This window comes from Giraffa tippelskirchi, chromosome 3 (assembly GCF_054371585.1).
Source record: "Giraffa tippelskirchi isolate mGirTip1 chromosome 3, T2T-mGirTip1v1.2.pri, whole genome shotgun sequence".
Taxonomy (NCBI): domain Eukaryota; kingdom Metazoa; phylum Chordata; class Mammalia; order Artiodactyla; family Giraffidae; genus Giraffa; species Giraffa tippelskirchi.
In genome coordinates this window covers 40,150,845-40,167,988 of record NC_137277.1, presented here as the reverse complement: position 1 = coordinate 40,167,988, position 17,144 = coordinate 40,150,845, and the positions used below count along the sequence as shown (strand labels likewise).

Below are 17,144 nucleotides of genomic sequence, written 5' to 3'. Positions count from 1 at the left end.
TTTGTTAATGATTCTGAGCAAATACTGCACTTCAGTGAAGGAGCAGCTCTTTAGAGAATAACTTCCCTTGTGTAATCACATGCAGAGTGAGGGCTCCTAACCTTCAGCTGAACAAATCCAGAGTTTACATATAACAAGGCTTTGACAACTCAGTTATGGAGATTTCTGTTTAATTTTCTTGTTAACTCAGGATAGATTTAGCTAAAAGGTTCTTTTTGGGTTCAACCCTTGGCATTTGAGAATCACTCTAAATTGTCTGAATCCTTTCTCTTGCTCTAAGTCCATTCTACTGAAGATGTTTGGTTCGCTTTTTCAGAGTAGAGGATCTAGGGCTTTGTAGATTAAAGTTAGTGCCAAGAGATCTTCTCACAGCAAAGCTTCCATGAGCCAGCATCACATTATAAACCAGGACACCTCGGTAGCTAAGAAAAGTGACTCAAAGTCACTATATTCACAAAAGACTGAAGCTCTTATTTGCATAGGAGTTTATTAATTTTTGATCAGGATAGTGTTCTGAGACCATAAAATATCAATGCTTCCCATCCAGGAAATCCTCTCCTCTATGCCAAAGGACAAAGAATTCATCAGCCAGTAGCTCAGTAGGCAGGGAGTCAGTCTTTAAGGCGATTATGGTATTTTCCCTGCCAGGTAAGTATGGAGTCAGTCTTGAGGACCACTTCACTGGGCCATGGTGAGGCCTGCTAGAGTACCGCCATGGCAACCCAACTCATTGTACCAAATTTAGCATCTGCAAACCTCTGTATTTTTTAGCTTCTTTTTTCTAGGCTCTCAACTGACTTTGCATCTTTGATTCACATCATTTATATCTGGTCCACACCATATATAACACCAGTTGATGAGATGTCCACTTACTCAATTATAATCACAGTCCAGTCCCACTCTCCTGAAGTTTCACTGGGTCACCATGATGGAAAATTGTGTGTGATCCCAAATTCTTCAGGTGTCCGCTTATGTCCTGCCCCCACCACCCCCAGGTAGCTCAATCACTTCCTGTGTTTTAAGAGTTAACCCATAGGAACAGCCATTTTTCACCTCATATTTCCCTCTATGATGGTTTTCCCTCTCTCCATCTTGGGCACCCTTCATAGATACTACCAAGTTTTCCCGAGAAGGGAACTCACTTGAACCATGAATTCATGACAGCAACTGAAGAAAAGGTATAGGGCTTGGAATAAATCAGTATTGACATCAACACATAGTTTGGGAACAGATGCCTCCCATCGTTTGTCACATTTTTCTTTGAAAGCTTGAGACAATGTTTTTGTTAATCAGGGCATTTGGTTAAAATAACAGTTGAGTTTTGAAGATACTACTTATTAAGTCTTGGGACTTCCCTTGTGGTTCAGCGGTTAAGACTCCACTTTCTTAGTGCAGAGGGCACAGGTTTGATCCCTAGTCAGGGAACTAAGATCCTTCATGCCAAATGGCATGACCGGAAAAAAAAAAAAAAAAAAAAAACAGAAATCTCTATCTCAATTTCTATACCTTTGCATCTCTGGTTTTAGTCTAACTACATTCAAACCCTCTGCTCTTATTTTCTGCCTGTGCTTGCTTCTAACTGTTGCAGTTTCTCCTCATCTCTATTTGTCATTTTCCCCCTTTGTGCCTTGGTTTTAATGACTCTTTGATGGGGATATCTCATAATCCCTGTCTCTCTCTGTCCCCTCTCTATGATGTTTTTGTTCCTATCTATACGCTCCCTCTTTTTCCTAGCTCTTTTCTTTGAATGTTGATTTCATCGTTCTGCCCCCACTTCTCCTTTTTTCTGATTCTCTTCAGTCCCTTTGCTTATTCTTCTGTGTCATTTCACATTTCCTATTCTTACTTCTCATCCTCCTACCAGTCTCTGCCTCTCAGTTCTTGTCTCTGTGTTGAGCACTGTAGCTGTTTGTGCTTTGTCTTTCTGCCGGTCTCCAACTCAACATATTGCATGCTTTTTCTGTCAATGAATCTTTCCATTGACTGCCTCCTCTACCTTCTGTTCTGCTTCTCAGCTTCCCTGACTAATCTTCATCTCTCTCTCTTTTTTTGGAATCTTTGTTCCCCAACCAGGGATTGAACTCATGCTCCCTGCATTGGAAGTGCAGAATCTTAAACCACTGGACCACCAGGGAAGCTCCCCGCTGGTCTCTATTACCACCTCTTTCCTCTCACTCTGCTAATCTATCAGCCACTACCATCTGACTCCCCCAGGTTTGGTGGTTCCTCCTTGTCACTAACTCTCCTTATTTCACCTTCTAGACTATCTGTATCTTCCACCATTGGGGTCCCTTCCCATCAGCCTTTATTTCTATTTTGCTTGTTTTCTTTATGACCATTTAACCAATTCTATGATTTTGGTTCTTCTCAGCATCTATAACAGACTTTCTTGAAATTTCTGCCAAGGGTTGTGTCTTGCCCTCCATCTCTCTTCATCTCTGTCTCTTCTATGCAACAAACCTTTTTCTATCTGTCCTTCCATCTGCATATGTCTGTTTCTTTCATTCCCTTTGTCTCTCCCTAGCTCAGCTTTTTGCTTTTATCTTTTTCTTGCTTTTGTCTCCTGTATCTTTTCTGTGGATAATTAAGGGTATCTATTTCTTTCCCATTGTTTAGTGGAATTGCAATCTTCATCTGCTTACACTTCATACAACCTGGATGTTCTGCCTGCAGAAGGGAGGTGTCTTGTGCAATAGAAAAAAAAAGAAAGAAAATGAAGTAGAAGCAGCAGAGGAGAAAGGAGAGCTTGCAAATTAATCCCAGAAGAGAGTCAGATATTTCTTAATGCTTCTGCATCCAAGAGGAAGCCTCACCTCATTTGCTTCTGCCTCTGACCTCATTCTTCTATGAAAGCCCGAGCTTGGTAAGACCCTACGTGGGGCACCCAGAATGGGTGGTTGAGTTCCTGCTATGGCTCTAGACTTTAGTACAGCCTGGAGAAGACAGACCTAGCCAGGTGCTCATTCTTCTAATGAATCTCAGAATTCCTCTAAGAATCTGCATTTTCTTTGAAAAGGTCCGAAGACACTAAAAAAAGGTAAAAGAAGGATGCTGGACACAGTTGGACTAGGTTGAAATACAAACAGAATAATGTGGTTTTGAGAACCAGAAACATCACCAGTTTCTTCTGTCTCTTGGCAACTGTTATGACCATCCCTACTAGTTACACATAGCACCTGTTGTACCCTCCTCCCTCTGCCATAATTTGGTCATGGATGAGGTCTCTCTTCTCTCTGATCCTCACCCCTTCTGACCAGATCTCTTTCTGATCCTAGAAGGATCAGAATTGAATTGTAGCAGCTTTGGCCCCGGGCTGTTTGCCCCCCACCATTTGCATTCCTTATCTGTTCCTGTGCTAAAGCAGAGTCTCTGTTCTCATTGGCAGTTGCATCCAGCTTCATGCCTCCCACTACCCTTTATTGGTAGCACAGGCTGTACCTCTGGAATTAGTTTGCTGGAAAGGGCAGTCATCTGACGATGGGATTCAGTGAACAGTAGCCCAGGTTCCCACCCATCCATGAATATTAGCATTTCTCCTCAGATCCTAGGAATGCAGGAGTTAGCTGGAAGAGGAACTGAGATACTGAAACCCAGTCCAGGCCTTGTTCCTGGGGGACAGTGCATTGAAGACCAGCATATCCTGGTCTTGGTCTTCCCTCCCCCAGGCCTGGCAGAGGAGGAGCCTGAGGCTCAGTCTTTCAGACTGAGAGTGGAATCATCCCTGGTGATGGACTCACCATCACAACCTGTCCTGGTGCCTCTGCTTTCCTTGTTTCCAAGGATGAGTGGGCAGGGCCGAGGTCGCAAAACATCACTGACCAAAATGCGGATGCCCAAATTGATGCTTATGACACCCACAGTGGCCAGTCCAGTTCCACCAAGGATGACCAGAGCAAGAGGGATCTGGTGGTGTTGCTGGAATAGCCACAGGCTCATCCATCCCAGCGGAACCAGGCGGAAGAGGGCCAGGGTGGCCAAGGTGGCCCAGCTGGTCACGCTGAAGGCCAGGGATGGGGCCTGGTGAGAGAGCAGCAGCAGCTGTCGTAGGTGCAGGCAGGTGGAGTTGAGCTCCAGGAGTAGAGACACCACAGAGAAGCCCACGTAGTGGCCGGACAGAACGGCGGTGCTGAGGCAGCTCACGACCTGGGGAGCCGAGGTCAGAGGACCTTCCATGACCCACGAGGTCCCAACACGATCAGGTCCCAACATCCCAGTCCTCGGGAAGGGTTCCCAAGCATTTTGTGGCACTTCCCACACAGCCCCCAACAAAGCCAACCTTATGTTTACCCTTAGGTTAGGAGCCTGAATGGCCTTGAAACAACCCTTCCATAGAATTGAATTGTAGCAGCTTTGGCCCCAGGCTGTTTGCCCCCCACCATTTGCATTCCTGTGCCTTCACACCCCATCCCCACCCCCTGTACTGGGACTCCCCCTTCTTATTAAAGCTCCATAGTCAATGTTTCTGCGATAGACTGGACACCTGTGGGAATCCAGTCTCCTTAGGCAGTGCTGACTCCAGCTGTGGCCAGCAGTAATCCCCTCCCCCAGTTCAGCCCAAGGTTGGGAGGATCAGGAATCAGCAGGGGTCGGAAACTCTGGGGGAAGTCACGGGACAGAAAGCTGATGAGAGACTAGGAACCCCCAGGCTGGGCATGCCTCCTTCCCTGTCTTGCCGCTTGCCAAGTCTCACCACCACATGGTGACAAAGAAGTTCCCAGGCCTGGCCCAAGGTCTGGTTCCACAACATGTCAGTTCCATCTGCCAGGAAATAACCTGCGGGCAAGGAGGGGAGGCTGGTGTTAGGCTTCCCCCATGCCAGTGTCCAGTCTGGAGAAGAATCTCCACTTGCTCCTTTCCCTGCTCTTTAGTTTCCTTTCAGTAAAGCTGCCAGAAACATTTCACTCTATCAAGAGATGGAAGAGGGAAGGAGACCTGGAATGACTTCTGGAAGTTTGTTCCCTGCCCCAAACTGGTCCAGCTTTCCCTGCAGACTCACCCACAGAGACAGCCACCAGCACCAGAGCCCAGGGAGGGTGGCCATGAATCGGGTCGGCGGCCATCTGAGGGTACAGCGACAGCCTGGAGGAGATGGGGGAGCCATGGTCAGCGACTGTGTAGACATGGATCCATTCTCTGGCTGTGGACGGATCGACACCACCCACTCATCCACAACCCCACCCCAGCCTCAGACTCTTCAGAGATCTCGCCTGGATTCTAAAGATGCCCCCGGGTCTTCTAATCCCAGCCAACCGCCCCCCTCCCTCGCCCTCGCCCTCGCCCTCGCCACGGTGCCTCCGAAACCTCTTAAGCCCCGCACCCGAGCAGCGCCCCGGCTCCCGTAAGCAGGCTGTGCACCAGGGAGACACAAATGTTCCGCCACTTCCAACGGTCCTGGGCAGCAGATCCCGGCGTGGGCAGCAGCTGCAGCCCCCAGTGCAGCCCCCGGAAGGCGGCGAAGGAGGCGCCGGTGACGAGGAGCCCAGAGGGCGCCATGGCCTAGCGGGCGGGCTAGGTCCGGATCGGTCCCTGGGGCTCTCGGGCTCTCAGCCCCGACGCATCCAACACCCCGCTGCGGGGACTGGGAGCCGGTTTCCACGCAAGGCTGGGTCCCAGGGTTCCCCCGCCCTCTCCGCCTTCGGAATCGGCTTTAACTTTTCCAGGACTCGTCCACGCCCCCAACCCCTGGCTGGGCGGTGATTGGAGCAGCCGTAGGGCCACCGCCCCTGGAGCCACAGCAACCCTTCGCGTTCCGCCCTAGAAGGGGATGGAGGTTAGAGGGCTTCCCGGGATCAGACCCGGAAACGGAGCTTAGGGAGGCTTTCTGAATGTCGACGGGGGTCTTCCCAAGCCCTCTTGTGTCCCCACGTCCCCTCAAATCCGGAAATGGCTTGTTAATCTCACCTGACACTCTCAGAGGCCCAGCCCTATGAATCTTCACCTACTTCACCTGCTCTCACCTCTCACATGCTGGTCCTCCTGCCCACCCTACCCACGCAGCCCTTAAGTTAGAGGCCAGGGCAAACCCACTCCCACAGGCATAAATCTCGTCATCGCTCTGCCCCGCGCCCCACCTGGTCTCAGTTGGGGAGCGGGGGCGGGGGGGGCACCTCACTTCCTTCCAGCCACCTTCCTTCCCGAGGTTTCCAGACCTTGAACACATTTCAGCAACCCCATGTAACTCCAAGAGTCCTGACCCTTCTCATAGGGAACAACAACTCCCTTTCTGGAAGAGCGACCCACCGGGGCCCCTCCTCTAACCTCTCCAGAGGACCCTTATCATCAAGAAGGGAACCATTCAGTCCCAGTCTTTAAAAGCAGGCGCCCCCCCTCACCCCCGCCCCGACCCGCCATGGCTTGGTACCCGTTAGGGCAGGAGTGAGTATCTCTGCCAATCTGAGGAGGCAAGGAGAGGTCACACAGGGTCATCTCAAGATTGGGGCAGAGTGAAAGAGAAAAAGCCCCATCTTGCTTTCAGAAGCAGGGCTGTTAGGATTATACAGAAAGCTTTCAGCTTTCTGGGTGAGGAGCTTTTCCTCTCCTGAAGAGTGACAGGTTCTTTCTGTTTTCCATTTCACTCCATCCATTCTACACCTCTTTAGGTGCCTGCCACCAAGTCAGAGCGATAGCTGTTCCCTGTACAAGAAGGGGTTGATTCCAGCTACTCCCAAAAATTCACAAAGCAATAGGTGCTCCTGCAAATGTTCTCACAACTCCCTTCCTCCACCAAAACCCCATTAAATCAACGGGGTTGGGGGTATCCCTTCATTCTTCCACACCCACCTCTCCAGAAGTTTTAAAAATTACACTGATTCTTTTAAATCTTATTTATTATATGAAAGCCATACATGATTAATGTAGAAAATTTGGCAACCTCAGAAAACCAAACAGGAAAATTACAACAACTTTATTTCATCATTCAAAGATAACCACTATTACTAACAATTTGGAGTATGTCTGCAGTCTTTTTAAAACTTATGTCTATAAGTATAAGCCCATATTTAAAAAGGCAAAATTGAGATCACATAATATACACCATTTTATAACCTTTTAATATTCAGAGAGCATTTTTCTTTCCAAATGCTCTCCTACATGACTTCTAATGGCTGTGCAGTGTTCCACCATCTGGATGGATACATAATAATTTACCCAAGCAACCCCCTCTTGCAAATTTTCATTACAGCAGAAAAAGAAACGACTTCCCAACTGGACAGTTGCTTCTCAGTTTTTCCTACTGCATTGCTGGGATGAACATCTTATAACTAATCTTTAATTATATTCTTAGGATACATTCTCAAATGTAGAATCACTAGGTCAAAGGCCGTGAAAATTTTACGATGTTCGGCAAACTGACATCAGTAAGACTACCCATTTGTATACCCGTGTACAACGTATGAGAGTGTTATTTCAGTACTCCTTTGTCAATAACTGGGTCTTATTTTTTCTCTTATAGTTTGCTACAGGAAAAACGCTTCCAGCTATAGCTGCCTTTCTTTAATTACTAACGAAGCACACCTCTTTCCATGGTTTTATCTATCGGAATTCCTTTTATGAATTTTCTGCATATGTCCTTTCACAGCTGGCTCTTGCTCCTCTAGGGTGCTTATAGACAAATTACACGGTGAGGAGAGGTGGAAGCAGGGGGATGAAGCCAAGGACACTTCAACATGGTCCCACAACTCTGAGGGAGGCAGAAAGACTGGAGAGCAATGGAGAATGAAGTAGATGGCTGGAAGCTTGTCCTCGATGGAGGCTGGCTGTCCTCCCTCCTCTTGGGGGTGCTCCTGGCCTCCATGGGTCCCCCTCTAGAGGATGTCCAGGCAGGGCCCTGTGCTCTCCAGGCCTGGTCCTTCACTGGTCTTCTGTCTGCCTCTGTGTTTCCAGGCTGTTCTTCCTTAGTTCTGCTCCATGATGGGTGAGGATGGCAGAGCCATGTACCCAAGGCTGGATGAAGACACTGTGGCCCGTGAAGCGAGGAGGGGAAGAAAGGATGGAAGCAATGTCCAGGGACAGAGCAACCTTTGTGGTAGCCTGTGAGTGGACTCAAGTCTACCCACCCTCCTCTATTGCAGTCCACTCACATCCAGCTTAGGCTGCAGAAGGGGGGGTTCAGTGAGCTACTCTCTCCTAAATCTGTTCCTCAAAAGTGGAGAACAGGACCCATTTACTTGCACAATTCCTGCCCCCAAACAGAACAGCTTCCAGTAACCCCTGAACTTGATTACCTTCAGGTAGGGAGACTGGGCCAAGGCTGAACCACACCAGAACATGAGCCCAAGAGTGAGATTAGATCAGGAGGGGGGGTGGCAGGTTTATTCTGCCTGATGCCCCTAAAGCGATTACATCTCATAACCCATCTCTTCTGGTTGCTGGAGGGGAGAATTTCCTGCCTGCACGGGAGGCCTGAGCTGAATCTCACACCCTATCCTTGAAGAGTAAGTGGGGGAAGTCAGCAGTGGCAGGTGGAACCCCATCAGGGCTGTGGTCCTGCCCTGGGAGGCAGGGGAAGCCTGAGCCACCTTTGCTTGGTGGGAAGTCAATGCCGAGACTGAGTTCCCAGTAGAGTAGCTCCTGGCATTAGTCTAACTCTAGTCCCTCCCCCCAACCTCCAGCCCGAGATCCCAGGGTTCTGGTCAGGGGTGGGGGAAGCGGAACAGCTTATGTGAAAAGCTGTTCTGTTCCCACCCACAGCAGAGGACAGACAGCCCAGGCTCTGAGTCCACACAAGTGGGCTTCTGATTCCTTTATGCACGCTCAATTGTGTGATTCCCCATTTCACAGGTGGAGAAACCGAGACAGGAGGCCTAAGGGTCCCACGTGGAGGTGAGTATCCCTAAATTTAGAGTCTGGGCCAGACTAAGGAAATACAGGGAACAGGTAAGAGCAGGGGGATGACTACTCAGATGGGCAACTCAGTATGACCTTTTCCCTGAAGAAGAAACTTACTTTTGAACTTGGAAAGGCCAGTAGGAAGGAATGAGGGGCCAGGGAGGAAGGAGGGTCAGGAAAGATATTTGCATAAAGGGGAAGGCAGGGTTTATGTCGCTCCACTTCTTCCCACTGTCAAAGACCAACTAAGCTTAGGTACTCAGAGCCCTCTATTCCTCAATTCAGCCAGGGTCTCTGATATGAAACTTTCTCTCTTGCTGGGTCAATCTGCGGCAAGGTTCTCCAACTGAATAGGGTTCCCTTCCCCAAAAGGTATCATCACTCTCGCTGCTCAGACCTTCCCAGCCCCAGTTCTGTCACCTTCCAGAGCAGGGGGAAAGCAGCTCCTTCTCTTCTTCCTCTTCCTCCTCCTCCTCGAAGCCAGGGGCAGAGGGCAACAGTTCTTCAACTGGCAGCTTTAGCTGGGTCAGGACATAAAGCTTGCCACTGAAGAACTACTGCGGCTCAGCCAGGTGAGGATGTGGGAGGCACAGGTTCCTAAAAGTGAAAGGAAAGAAAAATGGGAAAGACCTGAGCAAGGCCATGTCACAGGGACACTGTCCCACTGGCCATCAAAGTCCAGCTCCAGTGGATGTTCAACCTTCTAATAAAGGGCTTCTTGGCTCTGACCTGGGCCTCCAGTGAGGGATGAGAGGCAGCTCTGAACCTACTTCCTTGCTCCTCTTTCCAGAACTGAAGGCTGTAGAAACCCAGATGTGCTCTCACCCCATGCTGCCTCGAAGGGTAGCCTCCAGCCTCCTCAGCACTGAGAGGGCAGGATCTGGGAGCCTGGACACTCTCCACCAGTTACCCAGGTATTAGGTGAGAAGGTGTACCTCAGGTCCAGAAATGGGAGTTCAGGGATCAGGGCAACTGACTCAGTCTCAGCAAATTCAGCCGGAAGAAGAGTTTTGGGGGGGCCTACATCTGGGGAAGAGTAAGGAAGGGAGGAGGTTTAGGGTTTCGAAGAAGGTCAGCAGAGGTTCCTGGGACTGTTGAGGAGAGGAAAGGGGACCAGAGGCTGGAGGAAAGGGAGGTAGGGCAGGGTGGTTGGGCAGCTTCCCCAGGACTCTTAAATGCCAGGCATTCCGCTTGTGCATTCCGGGTACATCTGGTATGAATTCCAGGCTGTCTGCCGGCCCCTCCATGTCTGAACTTTGTTCCAAGTTCCAAGCCCCGCCCCCACAGTTCCAACGCATGAATCAGCAGGAAAAGCCGGGCCCTGCAGCATGGCCCAGGGAGGGGGCTGGGGGCGTGGCAGGCTTGAAGGCTGCGAGATTGGGAGGGTGGGTCTGTGCTGACATTCTGTCGAAGGGCATGGTCCATGCCAGTGTGAGGGGCCAAGGCGGTCTTGCCTTTAGATATCTATACTTAGAGGGTAAAGAGAGATTAGGGTGGGAGGTTTTCAAATTACAAAACCCTCTTGGGAGGCATGAACTTTGTGGCATCTTCCTTCTCCCAGGTGACCAGTTCAACTCCTTCCCATTCCTATCTGCCTGAGCAGACTCTGTTTAGCCCATAGGACTCAGCTGCTGCTAAAAGTCTGTGCCAAGCAGGTGCCCTTGGCTGCAGGGAGGGGTGGGCCCAGGGCACTGACCCTCTGACCAGCTGCTCCATCAACCCTTTGGCACCCTGACAGCTCCTAGCTCAGTCTGACAGCCAGGATGACAGGCCAAATGAGTTGGAGGCTGGAACTAGGGCCGGAGGGAGGTGGGGGCAATAGCCTAGCCAGAGGCCACGGGGAGGGGCCAAGAGTTGGCCGAGAGGTGGGGAGAGAGGGAGCCCAGTGATGACTAACCCAGGCGCCCCACCCAGCCAGCCGGCTTCCCAGGCGGTCAGGGCCAGGCCTGGGCTAGGGGCCCCACAACCGGACAGGCTGGGGGGAGGTGCAGAGGTGACCTTCTCTCGGCCCAAGACGGCCAGTTAGGCTGGGGAGGGGGGAAGGTTAGAGTTTCCAGGCTCTCCTTCTGCCTGCTCCCCCCACCAACCCGCGGTGAAACCCTAACCTTTGGGTTGCATAAGGCCCCCGCACCGCCGCCCCCTACTCCTCTCCCCTCCCCCCTTACATAACATCCCCTGGAGGGAACGAGAGGAGGGGCTGGCCCGCCCAGAGACCCCTTCCCTGCCAGGGCGCTCTACTGGCCCTGACCCAGTGAGTGCCGGCACAGGCAAAGCACCTCCCCGCTACCCGCCCCGTCCAAATCCTCCTCAAGCTGGAAGGCCAGCTCCCGTATCCTCAGACCAGAGGGCGCCGAGGTTAGCCGCCCCCAGCCCTCTGGCCCCTCGTTTTCCTCCCAGCTACTCCGCAAAACCTTCCGCACGACTACTGTCCCAGACTCCTTCTTTAAACCTCCTGAAACACTACTCCAGCCAGTCAAGGCCCCTCTCCCCCGGAACGCCCCAACCCCCGCCGCCCCCTCACCCCTCCCCCGGAAGGGCAGGGTGTGGCCGTTAGGACCCTACTTTCCCCCATTACCCCGTTAGCACGGTTCCCTCCTATGCTGCCGGGACCCCAGCTCACACCCACCTGGTCCTGGGTGGGGGGGTGCTGAGGGTAGGGGAGCAAATCAGTGCGTCCGATCCCCACGGCCGGCGGCGCTGTCTCTTCCCAGCGCCCAGCACACACCGGCTCCAGTCTCCGATCAGCTGGCGGCGTCGTGACGCACAAACTGCGATTGCACCGCCCAGGGCCAATCACCGCCCACTGCTGGGCAGCGTGACTACACCCACTCGGGGGCGCCAGCGCTTCGCCTTGGTCCCGCCTCCCTGGCCGTCTTAGCTCTGATTGGCATGGGGGCCACCCCTTTGCCGGTGGAGTAGAGCTAAGCCACGCCCACCAACTCGCGAGCTGGCCAATAGGTAAAAAGGTGTGGCTTAGCCCTGCGTCTAGGCTACTTGCTTAGAGGGGCGGTACGTCAAACCCGAGTCCTAAAGAGCAGAAGGAAGTCGAGGCGTGTGTGTTTGCGGTGCATACTGGTCAATGTAGTTCTCGGTCTGACACCTCGTTCCCAGAATCCAGCGCGCTCTGTGAGTTGGCATTTTTAAACTCATCTCTGAATCCATCCCGGCGAACTCCTTAAAGGGCTACAGCCCCTCCTTCTCGGAGCTGTGAGTGGTTCTTTTAGACAGCCCCCAAACGGATTCACTGACCTCTTGCAGGAGGCGATGTTTCTCTCAGGAAGAACAGGACAGGCTGCAGGAGTGAGAACTGAAGGGCGCACAGACTCTTCCTTTGAAATGAGGACTCCTGAGGGCTTTTGGAGGAGTGAGGACTGCCGACCTCGGCTGGCCTCAGCTTTCTCATGGAGAGGTCTAATCCACTCCTCCTCCTGGAGGGCCTTCCTAATCAGAGGAAACTTCTGGTAGAAGATGTCTTGCCCCAGTCACAGAGCGACAAAGCCTGTCAAGCAGCAGCTTCCCAACGAAAGACTTATAGCACAGCCTTCACCTGAGGGTAGAAGGAAGACTTGTCAGAAACTAGGGGACGGGCCGGGCCAACGTGCAACTGGCCAGCAACCCCGTCCTCAGCACGATACCCCCATTCTGTCCCGCCCCCCAGAAGCTTTTCACTGACTCAGGCCTACTTAGGGAAGAGATTTCAGAGGTGGAGACCAATGAGGACGCTGTTTCTTCCCCAAAGGCCAATCAGAGCATAGAGGGGCGGGGGCATGGGCCAAAAAAAAAAAAAAAATCGGAAAAGAACCCAATGACTTGGCAAAAGCTGCAGAACCGCTTCGTTAAAGGGGCAAGTGTGAGGTCCACCCCATCTCAATCACTCCCATCTCTCCACCACCATCAAAAAGGAACGTGTGGAGAGGGATCCATGACGTTTCCAGAAGCTCCCAACTGGGGGTGAAGGTAACAGCCTGGAGTGTGAGGTAGTTCCTTCTGTATGAAAGGCGGGCTCCATCAAGGGATTGCTATGGCTCCTACGAGCTCCAGAATGCCGAACCTGTGTTCAGAACATTGTGCCTTTAAGGAAACTTCCTGCCTTCCACCCCGGTAACAGCTGATTGTTGGAAAGTGTGACCTCAGGGGACGAATCAGCTGTTACCACATCCTCCTCCAGTTCTGCCCTCCTCTATCCCCTTCTTCTCCGCCCTCGCTCCCCCCACCATGGGTGGTGAGGAAAGGAAGATGAAACCCCAAATATGGGGGATCTGCTTGTATGTTCTTTCCTCTCCTCTCTCACTCCAAGACCACTCCCTCCCCCACCCTCCCCCATCTCCTCCCTCCCCCACCCTCCCCCATCTCCTCCCTCCCCCACCCTCCCCCATCTCCTCCCTCCCCCACCCTCCCCCATCTCCTCCCTCCCCCATCTCCTCCCTCCCCCATCCTCCCCCATCTCCTCCCTCCCTCTTCTCTCCGTCCTCTCCCGCCCCCAGTCCGCTGGTTAGGTCTTCAGAGGCTCTGAGCATGGAACGAGAGTTATTTCCTGTCGGCACAGTCAGCTCAGACCCGCCCTCCCCTGGTCTAGTTGGGAGGCCAGTCTTGGGGAAGCCCAGAATGGTGGCTGCCTGGGTGTGTGGGTGCCCTAGGAATGGGTACCGGGGAAGGTCCCGTGAAGCTACACACCAAACCTGGTGGAGAGAAATGGCTGTGGAAAGGAGCCTCCCCGGCATCAGAACTCTGCTTCCCAGGCCAGCTCCCCACTACTCCCTCTCAGGTTCCTCCTCAGACAAGGTCCTGCTAAGGAGATCCTCCTGGCTTTCCCATTACTCCATAGACATTTTTTACACTGCTCCATTTTTTATATTTTCACCTCCCTGTCTCCCAGCCCTGCCAAAGGTGCTAATGTGGAACCTCCCAGGGGCCGCAGGTGGAGCACAAAGGCCCCAGGAACCAGGGGCTTTGGCTAGGAAGTCCTGTGCTGGAAGACCCAGGTAAATGTTTTGCCCAGCCCTGAGCTGGGAGTCAGGGTCACTCCAGGACAAGCTTACTGTGACGTCCCAGGACTGACTTGGCAAGGTTGGGAGAAACTGAGCAGGGTCTTGGCCAAGCTTGGAAGAAAGAAAAATCTCACCAGCTGCCCCCATTTACCATTATGCTTAGCACAGAAGTCCTATTCCCTTCTTCTCACCCAAGACCTTTGGGATAGGCCCTTTCCTGTTTTGTTCTAACTTACCATATCCCCATCCTGCCACCCTGTAGGACAAAAGCAACAGGCTTTGAGTCCAGGGTTTTTGATCACAGCACTATTGACATTTTGGGCTGGATAATTTCTTGGGGGAGCTGTCCTGTTCACAGTAGGTTGTTTACTGGCATCCTTAGCTCACTAGGTGCCTTTAGCACCCCCCCCCTTATGACAATCAAAATCGTCTCCAGACATGACCAGATGTCCCCTGGGGGCCAAAATCGCCCACTATTTAGAACCACTGAGTTAGACAAACTTGGATTCAAATTCCAACTCTTACCACCTGTAAGCTTGATGAAGATACGTCACATCTCTGAGCCTCAATTTCCTCATCTACAAAACTGAATGAATAATAAAATCATGGGTTATTGTAGGGTTTTAAAAAAGGAATATGGTTGAAAACACCTAGCACAATACCTGACTCAGAGTTGGTGCACTAAACATTAGCTTCCTTCACTTTTTTCCTTGCCACATTGGCAAGAGCTAAGCTCTATCAGCACGGGCTGACTGTTGAGACTGCTGCAGGCTCCCTCCCTGACCATCCAAGCCATGACCTCCGAAAATTCAGTATGGGGTTTGGTGAAGGAGAGTTGCTGATTTGGTGCCAGATCCCCCAAAGCCCAAGGGTGCTTGGGCTGGGATTCAGGGAGCATTTTGGAGCAGAGTTATTACAGAACACTGTATTTCAAAATGTGGTCTGCAGATTGCCCACATCAGAAATACCTAGTGCTTGTTAAAAATTCAGATTCTGGAGATCTCAATCAGAAGTACATCATAACGTTTGAAAAACCACGGTTTTAGGGTTTGAATTGGGGAAGGTGTCATTACCCCAGAATTTTAGAACACCAGTGCCCAGTATTGCAAAGACATCTCAATATAAGGGATGGAAAGAACTCTTAAGAGAGGTTAGTTACACTCAAGGTCATTGGTGCATTACAAGCTAAAACCACTAGAGGGCAGGGCACACACAAACTTGCAGACATTAAAAGGAATGCCTTCTCAGCTTAGGTAAACTGAAACCAGAGCAAAGAAGACTGCAAAATTTTGTTTGTACTAAGAAGCAGGCTCAGGTGCACTAGTGGTAAAGAACCTGCCTGCCAATGCAGGAGTCATAAGAGACGTGGGTTCAATCCCTGGGTTGGGAAGATCCCCTGGAAAAGGGAATGGCTACCCACTCCAGTATTCCTGCCTGGAGAATCCTGTGGACAGAGGAGCCTAGAGGGCTACAATCCACGGGGTCGCCAAGAATTGGACACGACTGAAGCGACTTAGCACGCAGCACACAAGAAGCAGGCACTACCTCCAGACCCTCCTCTGGTCTTAGGTACTCAGACCAATGTTGGGGATACAAGATTGTTGCTGCTGCTGCTGCTGCTGCTGCTAAGTCGCTTCAGTCGTGTCCAACTCTGTGCGACCCCACAGACGGCAGCCCACCAGGCTCCCCCGTCCCTGGGATTCTCCAGGCAGGAACACTGGAGTGGGTTGCCATTTCCTTCTCCAATGCATGAAAGTGAAAAGTGAAAGTGAAGTCGCTCAGTTGTGTCCACTCTTCGCGACTGCATGGACTGCAGCCTACCAGGCTTCTCCGTCAATGGGATTCTCCAGGCAAGAGTACTGGAGTGGGTTGCCATTGCCTTCTCTGACAAGATTGTTACGAACACATAATTTCCTAGGTGAGAAAAAACAATACTGCAGGATGGGTACCAAAGAGAAAACAGTGGGGGAGGGACAAATTAGGAGCTTGGGATTAACACACACACACTACTATATATGAAACAGATAACCAACAGAGACCTACCATACAGCACATGGAACTCTACTCAATATTCTGTGATAACTTATATGAAAAGTATCTGAAAAAGAATGAATATACCTATATGTATAACTGAATCACTTTGCTGTACATTTGAAACTAACAACACTGCAAGTCAGCTACAACACTGCAAATCAACTATACTCCAATAAAATTTAAAAAACAAAACAAGGGACTTCCCTAGAGATCTAGTGGTGAACTCTCTGTGCTTCTAGTGCAGGAGGCACAGGTTCCACCCCTGGTTGGGAAACTGAGATCCCACATGCCACAGGGCATGGCCAATTTTTTTTTTTTTAATTAAAAACAAAATAGTGCTTGGCCAAGGAGTACAAAGAACATTGGTTTTAGAATGAGCCAGGCCTAGATTTGAATCCTGGTTCTACCACTTCCTAGCTATGGGACCTAAGCAAATTACTTAAAGTAGTCAGCTTCCTCATCCTAAAACGGATCTAAAACTATCCTCTTAAAAAGGGTTGTGGTGAGAATTTAAAGTATGCAAACTGCTTAGCAAGATGCCTGGCTCCTGATCAGTGCTCTGTAAATGGTGGCTGTAAGTTATTACCGCTCAAGGTCATGTGACCAAGCACATCAGCGGTTCTAGCTGCCTTTTTCAAGAAGGATACAGATGAAATCAGATTATGGCTGAGCCATTCCTGTCTCCTCTCTAATTAGGACTTTATTTTTTTCTTAAGTGCCTTTATGGAGCTCCCACACCTCCACACCAGACTCCTACATGAGGCAAACTCTCCCTTCCAGGAGTGGGACTGGAAAAATAGAGATACTGATGTCTCGCTGAAGACAATGGCCTGTCAATCCTGCAAATGAGTCAGAACGGAGACCTCTTGAAAGAGTCCTGTAGTTCTAGCACCAGCTCGCTGGTTTCTGCTCCCCACCGTGCCTGCACCTTCCCCCCAGCCACCGTGGCATCTGCAAGGCTCTGACAACAGCAGGCAGGCTCTGTCACACAGCAGAGGCAGATCTTCAACAGGAAGTCTTGGGGGAACATTTCCATCCTGGCTTTTCAGCCTGGGCAACTTCTCTCCCCAAGATTGCCCAGAATTTTTATTTATTAAAAAAAAAAAAAAGGCCTTAAAAGAGCTGTCAATGGGGAGGACGCCAGAGATCTGTGCCCCAGTTTGGAGAGTTGCCATGCTGCCACCTGGACAAGCCTCTTCAGAGGTTCTTGGTTTTTCACATGTAAAATATGAACAATAATAACCGCCCTTCCTAAATCACTGAGTGTTGCCAGGGCCAAATGGAATGTTACTGCGG

At 51.0% G+C, this 17,144-nt stretch overlaps 1 protein-coding gene and 2 long non-coding RNA genes across 3 annotated transcripts; 1 reads left to right on the top strand and 2 right to left on the bottom strand.

Moving 5' to 3' along the window:
• Positions 1-468: 468 nt before the first annotated feature.
• On the bottom strand, positions 469-5,677 carry TLCD2 (TLC domain containing 2). Its single transcript, XM_081580075.1, has 4 exons — positions 5,318-5,677; positions 4,997-5,079; positions 4,691-4,773; positions 469-4,143 (listed from the first exon to the last, which is right to left on the bottom strand). Exons 1-4 carry the CDS (start codon positions 5,491-5,493, stop codon positions 3,691-3,693), a joined length of 795 nt encoding a protein of 264 aa, XP_081436201.1. The 5' UTR covers positions 5,494-5,677; the 3' UTR covers positions 469-3,690.
• LOC145542052 (uncharacterized) lies at positions 4,580-16,960 on the top strand. Its single transcript, XR_014079550.1, has 3 exons — positions 4,580-8,030; positions 8,779-8,820; positions 16,565-16,960. It is a non-coding gene; the product is annotated as an uncharacterized LOC145542052 (long non-coding RNA).
• Positions 6,810-12,873, bottom strand: LOC145542051 (uncharacterized). Its single transcript, XR_014079549.1, has 4 exons — positions 12,510-12,873; positions 11,453-12,373; positions 9,247-9,423; positions 6,810-7,954 (listed from the first exon to the last, which is right to left on the bottom strand). It is a non-coding gene; the product is annotated as an uncharacterized LOC145542051 (long non-coding RNA).
• Positions 16,961-17,144: the final 184 nt, after the last annotated feature.